The 13,655-nt window shown below is 42.6% G+C and overlaps 1 protein-coding gene across 1 annotated transcript in view; it reads right to left on the bottom strand.

The window, feature by feature from the left end:
* BEND7 (BEN domain containing 7) overlaps positions 1-13,655 on the bottom strand; it is a gene marked incomplete at its 3' end in the record, with an annotated part of 41,273 nt that overhangs the window by 8,978 nt on the left and 18,640 nt on the right. Inside the window, exons 4-6 of the mRNA XM_009878960.1 lie at positions 13,075-13,197; positions 10,358-10,623; positions 5,503-5,728 (exon numbers count right to left, since the gene is read on the bottom strand). Of these exons, the coding sequence (XP_009877262.1) occupies positions 5,503-5,728; positions 10,358-10,623; positions 13,075-13,197 (615 nt within the window). The remainder of the gene's footprint in view (positions 1-5,502; positions 5,729-10,357; positions 10,624-13,074; positions 13,198-13,655) is intronic.

Raw genomic sequence — 13,655 nt, forward strand, 5'->3', positions numbered from 1 at the left:
ACAGAGTTTTTACAAAGCTACTTAAAAAAAAAAAAGTCGTTATTGAGAAAAAAGAAGTATGCTATAGGTCTGAATTTGTATTTTGTAAAAATGGTACAGAGAGGGTCACCGTTAAATCTTTAATTCCATACTTACAGCAAAGGTAGCAACGTTATACCAAAACAACGAAATTATAAATGGAGTGGAACCGATGCAATTGATTTTCATCAAGCAATTGAGAGGTGTGCAAAAAATAAACAAGAGCAGAAACAGAAAAAAAATATTATTACTGTGAGTATTGCTATTGTAGTCTTGGTCAGAGTTCCCAGAGCCCAGTGTCCAGTTATGACTGGCAAACAATGAGAGAAAGCTGGTCCCAGCACAAGCAATTTGTAATCCTTGAGAATAAATGTCACACAACTGGGATGGGGAAGCACCCAACAAAAAATGACAATTCCAGTATTTTGACACACACGCTTTTGAAACTAGCTGGTAAGTACAAGGGCACTGAATGTAATCACACCCTCCAAACTCTTTCCACGTTAAATAGCTTCACAAAACCAGCATGAGAAAGGCATCAGCAACGCTTCCCTCTGCAGTCTGATCAGCAGGGACCAGCTCCGCGGGGTTCCCCGGAAGTGCCGACAGCCCCACATGTCACCAGTGTCCGACTGGCAATGACCACGGTCTCTCTGAAGGTAGAAATAACCTTTCCCTTCTGAAGCCATACGGTACCTGACACAATAGGAACATCATAGAATCGCAGAATCACAGAACGGCCTAGGCTGGTAGGGACCTTAGAGATCATCTAATCCAACCTCCCTGTCATGGGCAGGGACGCCTCTCAACTAGATCAGGCTACTCAAGGCTCCGTCCAACCTGGCCTTGAACACCTCCATGGAGGGGGCAGCCACAACATCTCTGGACAATTTATTCCAAAGTCTTGCCACCTTCAGACTGAAGAATTTCTTCCTAAGGTCCAATCTAAATCTATTCTCCTTCAACTTAAACCCATTTCCCCTTGTCCTATCAGTGGACACTTTTGTAAAAAGTCCCTCCCCAGCCTTCCTGTAGGTTCCCTTCAGGTATTGGAAGGCAGCTATTAGGTCCCCCCAAGGTCTTCTCGTTTCAAGACTCAACAATCAATGATTTAAGTCTCCTGCTTACTTCAGACACACAACTGCAGGTCCTGCCTGTGCCTAGGGCTGGGGAATGATCTGTGACACTGAGTTGTCCCCAGGCCACCCACTGCAAGTACCTGCTGTGGAAACTGCAACTGCTGCCTGCACGTAAAGCCAATACCTTAACTTCTCCAACAGCTTTGATTGCTCAAGGGGTGATTAGTGAAACACCAGTGTGGGCAAAATGGAATGTGGGTGCATCAGGAAAGAGTCAGGAGAATTGGGACCTCCCCTTTCTTGTCCACCTGAGCTGTACGGTGCCAACAACTCTTCTACCGTAGAATCATAGACTGGTTTGAGTTGAAATAGACTTTTCATAGAATCACAGAATGGCCTAAGTTGGAAGGGACCTTAGAGATCACCTCATCCACCCTCCGTGCCTTGGGCAGGGACGCCTCTCAACTAGAGCAGGTTGCTCAAGGCCTCATCCAACCTGGCCTTGAACACCTCCAGGGAGGGGGCAGCCACAACTTCTCTGGGCAATTTATTCCAGAGTCTTGCCACCCTCAGACTGAAGAATTTTTTCCTAAAACCCAGTCTAAATCTGTTTAACCTAAATTCATTTCCCCTTGTCCTATCAGCGGACGCTCTTGTAAAAAGTCCCTCCCAGCCTTCCTGCAGGTTCCCTTCAGGCACTGGAAGGCAGTTCTGAGGTCCCCTGGAATCTTCTCTTTCCAAGACTGAACAATCTCAGTTCCTTTAGTCTATCCTCATAGCAGAGGTGCTCCAGCCCCTGGATCATTTTTGTAGCCCTTCTCCGACACTGATCTTTTAAAGATCATCTAGTCCAAATCCCCTCAGGTTGCAGGCAGGGACATCTTGCACTACCTCTGGTTGCTCAAGCCCTGTCCAACCTGATGTGGAACACTTCCCAAAATGGGGTAGCCACAGTTTCTCTGGGCAACCTGTGCCAGTGTCCTACACCCTCATCATAAAAAAAAAAAACACAGGTCTTCCTAATGTCCAATCTAAACCTACCCCCTCTTCAGTTTAAAAATGCTGCCCCTTGTCCTATTAGTACAAGTTTTGACAAAATGTTTCTTTCTGTCTTTCTTACAAGCCCCCTTTTAAGTACTGAAAAGCTGCAATAAGGTCTTCCAGGAGCCTTCTCTTCTCTAGGCCGAACAGACCAACTCTCTCAGACTTTCTCCACAGGAGAGGTGCTCCAGCCCTCTGACCATTTCTGTGGCCCTTCTCTGGACCTGCTCCAACAGGTCCATGTCTGTCTCATGCTGAGGACCCCAGAGCTGAACAAAGAACTGCAGGTGAGGTCTCGCCAGAGCTGAGTAGAGAGTGAGAATCACCACCCTTGACCTGCTGGCCACCCTTCTTCTGATTGAGCCCAGGATGTGATTGGCCTTCTGGGCTGTGAGTGCACATTGTCAGCTCGTCCCTAATTTTTCATCCACCAGCATCCCCAAGTCCTTCTCTGCAGGACTACTCTCAATCCCTTCATCCACCTGTCTGTACTGGTGCTGGGGATTGCCCTAACCCAGTTGCAGGATCTTGGACTTGAACCTCAGGAGGTTCACAAGCCCATCAAGGTCCCTCTGGATAGAATCCCTTCCCTCTAGCAAATCAACTGCACCCCTCAGCTTGGTGTCACCTGCAGTCTTGCTGAGGGTGCACTAGAAATCACTTTTTCAGTATGAGGGTGGCAGGACTCCGGAATAGATTGCCCGGAGAGGCTGTGGATGCCCCCTCCCTTTGAAGTGTTTGAGGCAATGTTGGATGAGGCCTCGAGTAACCTGATCTAGTTGAGAGCATCCTTGCCCATGGCAGGGAGGTTGGATTAGATGATCTCTGAGGTTCCTTCCAACCTAGGACATTCTATGATTCTATGTCATCAATGAAGATATTAAATAGTATTGGTTTGAGTATGGATGCCTGAGGGACACACTGGTATCTGAGCATAGCTCATTGACTTCTGCAAGGAAGGACTTCACTGGCTGGATTTCTAGTCAACAACATAAAGGAAAAATAACTGCCTCTGATCTGTTTGGTTTTTTTTTCCTTTCTCACTTTTTCCCCGCAGTTCTGAGCAAAAAAGACTGATGTGACTCACAAGGGAAACTGATTGCCCAGGAGAAACACTGCAACTGAGTCAACAAGTGTCACAGAATAACCAAAGTCAGAAGAGAGGATTTCTCCCCGGCTACTCATCCTGTTGCAGAAGCATTGCATGACTTGTAAGGATGGCAGTTAAAATGTTTTCAGACAGGAAGAGCGATTTTCAAGCAAACAGTCCCTCTTTTAAGTTCTCTGCTCGTTTTTGTGATGAATGTAGCCTTTTCTCCACTTCTGCATCTCCGTCATCGAAAAGGACTAAAAATGCCACTAAAGGATATCTGGGCACGTGGTTGAGGAACGTCCTAATGACAATAACGCAAACAACGTGATGTTGTTCTGGCGGAGATTTCATACTGGCTCAGTTATTTCTTGGAATAAATGAAACCACAGTGTCTGACAGCCCAGCTCACCAGAGGGAAGAAAGGTGCTATTGGAGCCAGGCTGAGTAAAGATCCACGGGATGTCAGCCCTTGGCATCTTATTCCCTCATGGCTTTTAGGGATGGGCTCCCCGATCAGGGATCAGACGCCAGCACTCAGGCAATACTGTAAATGCCAGTAAAGATCCCTAGTAGCATAGAAATTTGTCTGTTGGAACCATAACTCCTCCCTAAGGAAGAGGTCAAACCAAACCTCAGAATTTGCTACTGAGAAACTTCACTCTCTGCAGTAGGTGATGACTGCTACAGTAATAGTGACACTGCATCTACTGACAACCACTTATTTTTTCACAGTGCTGCTCAAATTAGAGTTGGTTGATTTTTGTTTTCTTTTTTAAAAGTAATTTAGAACTCCTTTTTCTTCCATTTAAGTTATTTGTTACAGGTTTTAAGAAAGAATGAGATACAGAGAGAGTGAAATCAAGTTCGGATTTTTGAGATTATTGAGTTCAAGAAAGGAAGGTCTAAGAAAGTGCTTGTGGTTTATACCTAATTATAAGCATAACCGTAACAAAGCCTTCCAGCAACTCTATAAGATGTATTAGGACTATAACACAGTCACAATATATTCCTTATTGCAGAATTGCACAGGTCAAAAGGATCCTCTGGAGATGTGCACGTCCAGCCTGCTGCTCAAAGCATGGCCAATTAGATCCCGATGCCCTGGACTGTGAACAGACAGGTTTTGAATATTTCCAGAGATGGAGATGCTGCAGCCCCTTTGAGCCCCTATTCCACTGTCCTGCCACCCCCATGTTGAAAATTTTTTTATGATGTTTAAAATTTCCACAGGTCCAACGCCTTCCGTGCCTCTGAGAATAGTCTGACTCTTCTCTACATCATCCCAATAGGTAGTTGTGGACAACAACAAGGTTTCTCCTAGACCATCTTCTCTCCAGTCCTCTCAGCCTCTCCATACGTCGCTTCACATACGTACTTCACCACTTACCTGCTTCAGTACCAAAAGTTTTGGTGGTTCTCTACTGGCCTCAAGCCAGTACATCAATGTCTTTCTTAAATGTGGAGAAGGGGCCAAAGTGGTCACAGCGGGGGTTGCAGGAGGTTCCCCTGCCTCTTTTGCTGCCAATGGACTTAGAGAAGCCTTATGTCTCCTGGGTTAGCAACCTGTACCTCAGGAAGAGTCACAGTCTCTCAAATAAGTTCTGCTTTGCAACACAGCCTGTCTTTTGGTAACTCTGGCTATTTTCCCTGCTATATTAGATTTCAAAATCATAGAATACAGAATTTCTGGCCTAATGGTAGTTCTTTATACACTGCGATCACAGAGTTTGACGGTACATGTGGTTCTTCCGGAAGCCAGAAAGCAGCGATTGCTAAGAAAAAACACACAGCACAGGATCCTCACGCTGTCTGCTCTCACCGTTCTTAGGAGCTATCAAACTCATCTCAGTCCCAGTATTATCTTCCTACATCTCTCCCCAATTGAGCCACCAACTACTGAACTATTTACAGAGCAGACACAACTCAGATGCAGCGCAAGACTCAGAATTTTGATTGAAGAACATCAGTTTCGCTGCCACTATGTTTTCAAGATTTCTTTGCATCTCCGATATCCAGAAAAAAATAAAATTACCTTAGATGAACATTGTGTTTCTAACCTTAGAGCCTGACTTCAGAAACCAGGATCTGTGGCTTAAAATTAACACAAGCTGTCCCCGTGGAAGCTATTTTTAACAAGTGAATGAAAGGGAGTAAAAATAAGACTGCATATTTTAATAGACCTAACACACGTCAGAAACTCTAATCCCCTTACACTCTCCTTAGCCAAGAATATGTTCTAATTACACATATGAAAGAAAGCAAAAAACCTACCTTTTATTGCACCCACAATATTTTGGTCTAGTCCCTTCCGGTTGTCATTGAGCCCTCTTTTCCTTTTGCCATTTGGTAAAGAGTTAGCCAAAGTCTTGTCATCAAAAAATGCACAGACCAGCTTCCTAAAGAGCAGACTTCCTGAGCGAGTATAGTTTGATAATATAGAGTCCAGCTGAGATTTCGGCATGAAGACGTCAAAGCCTTCTGCAAGTTGCACTTCTGGCTACCAAAAGAATACAAATGTTTTAATTAAAAGAGCATCCAGCGACATTATTTTACTCCAATCATGCACCTGGTGAGACTTTACAATCACTTAATCAAACCAGGAATCTTTTCCCAGCTATTCAGAACCACAGCAACCTGCTTCACTGAAATCAAACCCCATCAGTGAATAAGCACCTTAAAAGGCAAATCAAATAATCACACTCATGTCCAGCCGCTGTAATAGTTAACAATTACTGACATTATTTCTAGGTGTACAGCTAACAAAAAGAAAACAGATGTCTTTCAATATTGGGTAATAATGACAAACCAGAGGATCAACCCAGAGCAATACCCGTATGCGATGCTTTCTGGACATTTATCTAACTATTTTACAGAGCTGTTTCACTGCCCAATGATGTGAACAAACGTGCTCTGGAGGAGCCAAGTATTTCCAAGAAGCACAAATGCAGGGCTACTGGCCCATTCCACGTGGTTTCTTGAGAGGGCTTCCAGCACAGATACAGCCCACAGCTGAGTCTGAGGTTGCCTGCGGAGCCAGCATTTGCTGATCATCCATCTCTCCCTCCTTTTTATATTCCTAAAACACATCCTTAGAAGAGGATGGTGTTAGATAGACGGCTTATTCGAGCACAGAAATACTCAGCGGTAAATGACAGGGATTTACACAACTCCTGGAAAGTGAGATGGAGGGGAAGAAGAGGAAACAAAATCATCTTGTGTTTCACAAGAGTCTCATCTCAGGTACACTGTGGACCAAAGCAGACAAAGGCCGTCAAACAAGTCCACTTGCTATGAGTCTTTTTACTGCCCCTGGCTGTATCAGAAATTACACAAACAGTATTTGCAGTATTTTCTTCTGTGACTGCCACATGGTGCTTACGTGAGACATCTGTGGGGAATAAATACATATCTAGAATGAAGACACATCAGGAATTAACTCAAATTTTTAAGATGTTATCTGGAAGTTGGCAAGAGGGTTAAAAAACACGGGGGTCATGGTGTGAGAAAATAAGCTAACGTTGCAGCCTAAGAACTCACTCTTCTTCCCCTACACGAAACTATCTCCACCAGTCATGCAATCATTTCAATGCTGTTTAAAGAGCAAGAGAAATGTCACCTCCCATCAAATCACCTGCAAATGTCTTGAGTCTAGACAGAAGAAAGGGCTGCCAATCTCAGAAGGATTTGGCTGTGTAATTCTTTTCCTATGGGTTTTAAAAAAACAGTATCAAGAGAGTTGCAGCAAGCAGAATATTTTCAAAACATATTCTATCACTGCATAGCATGTGTATTGTGCGATAAAACTGAAGATTACAATGTTTAGGGAAGCCAGGATGAAGAATCTTAAAGTATGCAGATAGTGATAAAAAAATAAATCTAAAAAGCATGTAAGTTTCTCGCTTGTTCTGGATGAAAAGTTGATTTTTACCTTGAGAACTTGCAAGATGCTAGATCCAACAAAACAGTCAGAGTTAGGCTATTTGATATTTGACAATCTTCGGATGTAGGTGAGTTTTTCATATTTTACTCCTAAACTTTCTGGTGACGGAAAAGATTTTCAAGAATAAGTAAACGTGGGACAAGTTTGTAACTCGGGAAAAATGCTACTTCATGTTAAACAAAAAGCAGAATGCAGTTGTCATGGTGATGAAGGTATCCTGTCCTATTCTGTTTCCTGGGTCTCGGGTCTTATGACAGCAATCTAAGACGACCTCGATGACAGAAGACGCCTGGGGCAGACAAATCATCTTCACTAATACAGCTGTAAAAAACATTTCGAACCTCCCCAGCACGCCAGTGGAGAGAAGTCAACATTATTTTAGCCTTGACTATTTTATTCTTAATACAGGAATCAATGTGTATGTCAGCAAAATAATTTGAAGGCAAAATGCTGATTTATTTTTGCTCTCCTTTAGTAGTAAACTATTCTTCAAAGACAATCAGCCCTTAATTGAACTTTATGATCGCTTTGAATGCTATTTCTCAAAAGGCAAAGCGTTTGTTGGTAGATAATGATCACAGCATAAGGAACTGGTGGGTAAATTATTTGTGTACAATAAAGTAAGACCTGAACGCCAAAGGCTTTTGCTGTGATAAAATTAACAGGCAGCGAATTAGATTTAATCCTAGATGTTTTAGTAGGTTGTACTACATAGATTAGAAATGATTAGGTTATAAATGAAATATTATAACAGTAAAACAAACAGAAGAAAGTTTAACTAAGATTAACAGATCGTTACATTTAAAAAGTTCTCTGATTCATGGGGCAGATTAAGAGTCGGTCTCACAAAGACTTTTTGGACCTCCGTAAGTAGCAGTATTTCATCTCAGCAAACCTCAACTAATAGCACTGGTTTCAGCAGCCCTAATTTTATACACATTAAACTGAGACTTTTCTTAGAGTTCAATAAATATTGGCAGCGGCAGTCCTGGCTTATGACACAGCACGCGCTACACACAACCCATGCACTATTCTCAAGGGAATATTTGTTTATGGTGCTGCGTAAAATGTCTTCTCAGTTTTTTCAGGCACTCAGACACGCTGGTTGTGAGCACACTAGAGATGCTTATGAATAAATAGAAAAAGATAACACCACCATTCATTCTGAAAGAAGTGACTTTCTTTCGCCTTCTCAAAACGTTTAAGGTCACATTTTATTTCTGCTATTAAATAGATGCATTTCAGAACTCAACTGTTTTCTTTTCAAAGACAAAATAAAATAAATTTGTTTGTCTTGGGCTTCTGCCTCTGTAAATTTAGTCAAACAACTCCTGTGGCAAGCAGGGGCCAAAGCATGGGAAGGTAGATGAGGACCTGATTTATGAGCCACATGTTTTCTCTCCTTTCTTCTTCCTAAGTCAAACTGGCACCTACGAAAAATTGTGTCCAGTGATGAAACACATTCATAAAGCCAAATTAACTTCCATTGCAAGTACAAAACCGTTTTCAAAACCGTGTTTCAAGCTGAAGAGAGTGCCACAAGCAAAGAAAAATTATAAGCACAAATTGCGTCCTGGAGATAAATTACCAGTTCCTCCCCAAACCATTCCCTCAAACATTATAATACCACAAAGGGAAAACCTCTGAAAAAAGCAACAAACTAGTTACTCTGTATCACTACACTGACTCTGTGGCATGAGGCAGCAATCTAATTAGTGGTGTGGCTTGCATCTATATAACTGAATTATCGTGACTGCTCTTTTTTATTACTAGTTCCCACTTCCAGAAAGGTAGAATATTATCTGCTGCATTGTTTTCATTTAGGCTTATTGATAATGAATTTCATTATGTTTTTTTCTAGCTCATAGTATTTAGGAAATTGGAAATTGCCTGCTCAGAATTAAAAATATATTAGAGAAATTAATGATCAGTTTACTCATCAGTGAACTGGTTCACATGACATCTATTTGGTCATTTAACAAAGCCAATCAGCCACCAGATACATGAAGTTTCAATCAACACACACATTACATGAATTGAGAAAATATGCTTATTGCAATTTTACGTGCAGGAACGACATGCTTTTCCCTTTGGTCACACCGACTGACATCGCCAACAGTGTCAAGGCCTTCATCTGGCAACAGCAGCGATGAAGAACAAACGACCTGATTTGGCAAAGACTGAGTGTGAACTTTGCAGATGTGAGGAGTCCTGTGAAGCCAGCGGGTCCAGCCAGGCACGGAACACAGCACAGAAAACCACCTCGGCAGGGGACGGGCACACGTGTGGACCACGTGCTCTCCTCAGCGAATGACAGGGTTGTGAGCGCACACACGTGCCGTTTTTCATGGCTCCTGATTTCACGGTGGCTCCCAGCAAAAGGAGAAGTGAAGAACAAGTTTCCACCATGAGCTCAAACAAGGAGCCTCGAACTCAAGGGAAAGGCCTCACCTCGAGCCCTGTGTGCAGGGCTGGGCCCTCACTGCAAGAAAGATCCTGAGGGGCTGGAACGGGTCCAGAGGAGAGCAACGAGGCTGGGGAAGGTACTGGAGGGAAAGTCCTGGGAGGAGAGGCTGAGGGAGCTGGGGGGGTTCAGCTGGAGGAGGCTCAGGGGGGACCTTCTCACTCTCTACAACTCCCTGCAGGGAGGGTGCAGTCAGGTGGGGTCGGGCTCTTCTCCCGGGCAACCAGTGACAGGACGAGAGGGCCCGGCCTGAAACTGCGTCAGGGGGGGTTCAGGTTGGGTCTCAGGCAGCCCTTCCTCCCAGAGAGGGTGCTCAGGCACTGGGATGCTCTGCCCAGGGCAGGGGGAGTCGGGGTTTAAGGAGAGGCTGGATGTGGCACTTGTTTCCCTGGTCTGGCCATGTGGGGGTGTTGGCTCATAGGCTGGACTTGATGATCTCAGAGGGCTTTTCAGCCTCAATAATTCTGTAATTCAGTGATTCTGTGAGAACTACATGCTCATAAAAGTTGAAAAAAAAACAAACCAAAGCACAACCCACTCAAAACTTTGTAATCGGCGCTCCCCACGTCTAACCCTACAGTCCCCATTCAACCTGACCCAAGATTTGCTTGTTGCCTGTAACAAACATGGAAACACACACCAATCTGCCTTGAGAACTGATTCCCCTGAACGAGTTAGTGCTTTGAAATTCTGTGATCCCGCATATTAAAATATTGACTTACATCTGATGAAGCCGATTCAAGGATAATTCCAAATCCTGAAACAGGGGTATCTGGTTTTAGGGGGGGTTCGACTGCTTGCACACTCGATCGTTCTGAGTTTGCCGACAGCTTATTTTCATTCTCTGCAGAACTGGGTTTCTTATTCATGGTAATTGGTTCAACAGTTTTGAGGGGCAGTTTTTTCTTTTTATTTCTCTTCCTCGATATTGTTGACTTCTGCGCACAAATCAGAGGAACAGGAGGCTGCTGTCTGTTTTGAGTCCCAACTGAATGAAAGAAAGTCGTGAATTAAATTTATAGGCAAAAGCACATGTATAACCACACAGACACACCGTAAAATTATCAACAGGCTGAACTTATCTTCTGGACAAGCTGTACGGTTTTCAGGGCAGTTTGTGCATATAAACCAGCCACATTTTATAACTTTTGCATAATCTTCCAATCTAATACAATAGAGATAATGACATTATCAGGCTTTTCAAGACATCTGATGAATAGCATTTTAGGAAAATTAGAAATATGTGGTTCTGCTTCCTAGTGACCACTGGATGGTTGGTGACGTGAAGTACTTAAGCAATGATTAATTTGTATACCTTCTAGAATGACTGAGAATCTCATTGTCTTTGAGCATCTTTTCCTGATAAAGATAATACAAGTGCTAATGCAATTACAGTTATTTTTAAGAATGTAGTCACCAAGTTAATTAGCTCAGCAAGAACATTTCAAGTATCATTATGTCAAGAATGAGTGAAAACACTATTCAATAGTTTAATTTCTGGGGAAAAAAAGTAATCCAGAGTTGCCCCAGTTTGTTTTGCTCATACACAGAAACTGACAGCTAGTGTTACCTCCGAAATCTAAGAGATTATATTTTACATTTATCAATATTTTGCATTTTCCACTATCCACAATCGATTGTATAAATTAAAGGACCAATCCAGAACCTGTATCAACATGAGTGAGTCCTCCAGCAGAATGCCATGCAGATACAATTACATGTCTGGATGAATCAGTAAGATCAAGGTCAGAACAAAGAAAGCCAAAAGTACCACACATGCAAATCAAACTCATTTGTGCTACAAGCAAACTACAAATAGCCATTATCTACAAAGCTTGAGGAAAAGAACAAACCTTGGAATACCGTTTATTAAAAGATTTCTGGGCTATTTAATTTCTGGCAAGGATTTACAAGACTGTAATTTGTATTTTATCATTTACACAGAAGGGTGTTTGAATACCAAAACAGGTTATTACACTTTCACTTCTACGCCTGCATTTGGTTTTCTGTTTTCCTTTTAGCAGCAAAAACGCCAGACTACATTTTTTTTCTCTGCAAAACCACTGCCTACCAGAAAACATGAACTGTTCCCATTGAATAAAGAGATTCGCTAATTAATCAGGTACTTATACTGTAGATACATAATAAATAAGAAATGTTGCTGCTATTGAGGACCCAGCTCTTCTGGCACAACCCCCAGTTCTATACCTCTTACTCACAAGCCATTTTTAATCCTGCCTATAATTTCAATGAAATCAGTGCAACCGCGTGAAGAATTCCCTGTCCCAGCAAAGACTAAAACTGGGCCTTTGTGTGCTTCTTTGTAAACCGATGACTTTCAGAAAAGCATTTGTATCTTTATCAACTGATATTACAAAACCCGTCCGATCCTTCCCGTTGCTCGCTCAAGCATGATATGCTGCAGGACAAGGAGTTTAGTCAGCCCTTCACTCCACCCATATTTCAGTTAATTACTCAACACTCCCTTTTCTTACAGAGGTCTTATCCAGCCACTCTAAGAGAAAAACCTCCACGGTTCCACTCCCCACCACTCATGCTGGATGGAAAACTCGACTGACATTAGTCTCCAACCTCTTGTTAGTATTAACACTAATTTTTAGGAAACACAGAAGCTGCAGCTTCACAGCAGCCTATGATGACCTACCTAGCTCCTTGCTGCCACAGTCTCATTATCTTTCTGGCTCTGCACTGTTCTGTTTCATCTCCTAACCCAGCAAAACAAGAAATTAGACAGGATAATTTTCCCCAGTGAACAGATTACTGCTGGTTGAGCCAGCAAAAAGAACTGGTAAACCAGCCTGAAGAAGGGTGGAGGTCACAGCATGCAGCAGCTAGCTCAGCTGAGGCTACCACGGAGCTGTAACTTGAAAGATCTTCGAATGGAGCGTTACACAGCAACTTCAAGGGGCTTTCCAATTTCTTATATTTTTTTTTACCCCTAAGATTAGTGAACTGGTAAGCAGGTAACAAGTAAAGTCACATATTGCACCTCTGAATGAACACACTGTGAAAACAAACTGCGGGTGGTTAATGGCACATTGACCTACAAACTCAGTGCCCATTACTAGAGTACTTAATTGAATTAGATTCTTTTTTTTTAAATTTAGCCTTAAAAGATTCCTCCAGGATAATACTCTATAGTACAAGTAAGGATCTGAGAAGCAAGTATTTCCAAGAAGCCTGTGAAACTTTGACTTTGAATGATATGACAAGAGAGCAGGAAACAGTCCAGGTTATCCTAAGTCTCCTCACAGATTTCTGTCTTACAAGACCATTCACCCTAACGAGAATATCACAGAACAGTTTGGGTTGGAAAGGACCTCCAAAGACCATTTAGTCCAATCTCCCTGCAATGAGCAGGGCCATCTTGAACAAGATGTTTGTCATGGATATGTATGTATGGGACTGGTCATTGTACCTGCTTGAATCTGCATCAATTTTCGCATGGTCTTGAGCTCTTGAAGAATCGCCTGCAGGGTTGACTGGCAATTACACGTACAGCAGTTTGGTCCAACTGATGAATTTGCCATTGGGATTTCTCCTGAGAGAGGGAGGAATGAAAGGGGAAGAGACGATGTAACCCACAGAAAAGCACTCAAACGACAATTACAGGTTTGAAACTATTATTGATATACCCGACGATGAAATTAAAACCAACGAAAGCAAGCAAAAAGAATTCAACACGGTCCCTTTTAAGAGGAAGGGGGCACTAGATGTTATCCAATTACTAGTATGTGCAATTATAGCCAGGGATTCAATGTTGCCTGGACTGGAGAAGTCTGCTCAGAGCATTAATACAATGTACTCTTCACAGCAGGGCTCTCTATTGTCAGCCTAGTTCATCTTGAATAACAATAGCACCAAACCTCGTTATAAACATACTCACTTTTATCACACACACACACACAAAAAAAGCAGCCCTAATCTCCCGGAACACTTACAAAGAACAAAGACAGTCTGCGTAATAAAAGGTTTATGTTGTACACTAAATGAGCGCCT

This window comes from Apaloderma vittatum, unplaced genomic scaffold (assembly GCF_000703405.1).
Source record: "Apaloderma vittatum isolate BGI_N311 unplaced genomic scaffold, ASM70340v1 scaffold13751, whole genome shotgun sequence".
Taxonomy (NCBI): Eukaryota; Metazoa; Chordata; class Aves; order Trogoniformes; family Trogonidae; genus Apaloderma; species Apaloderma vittatum.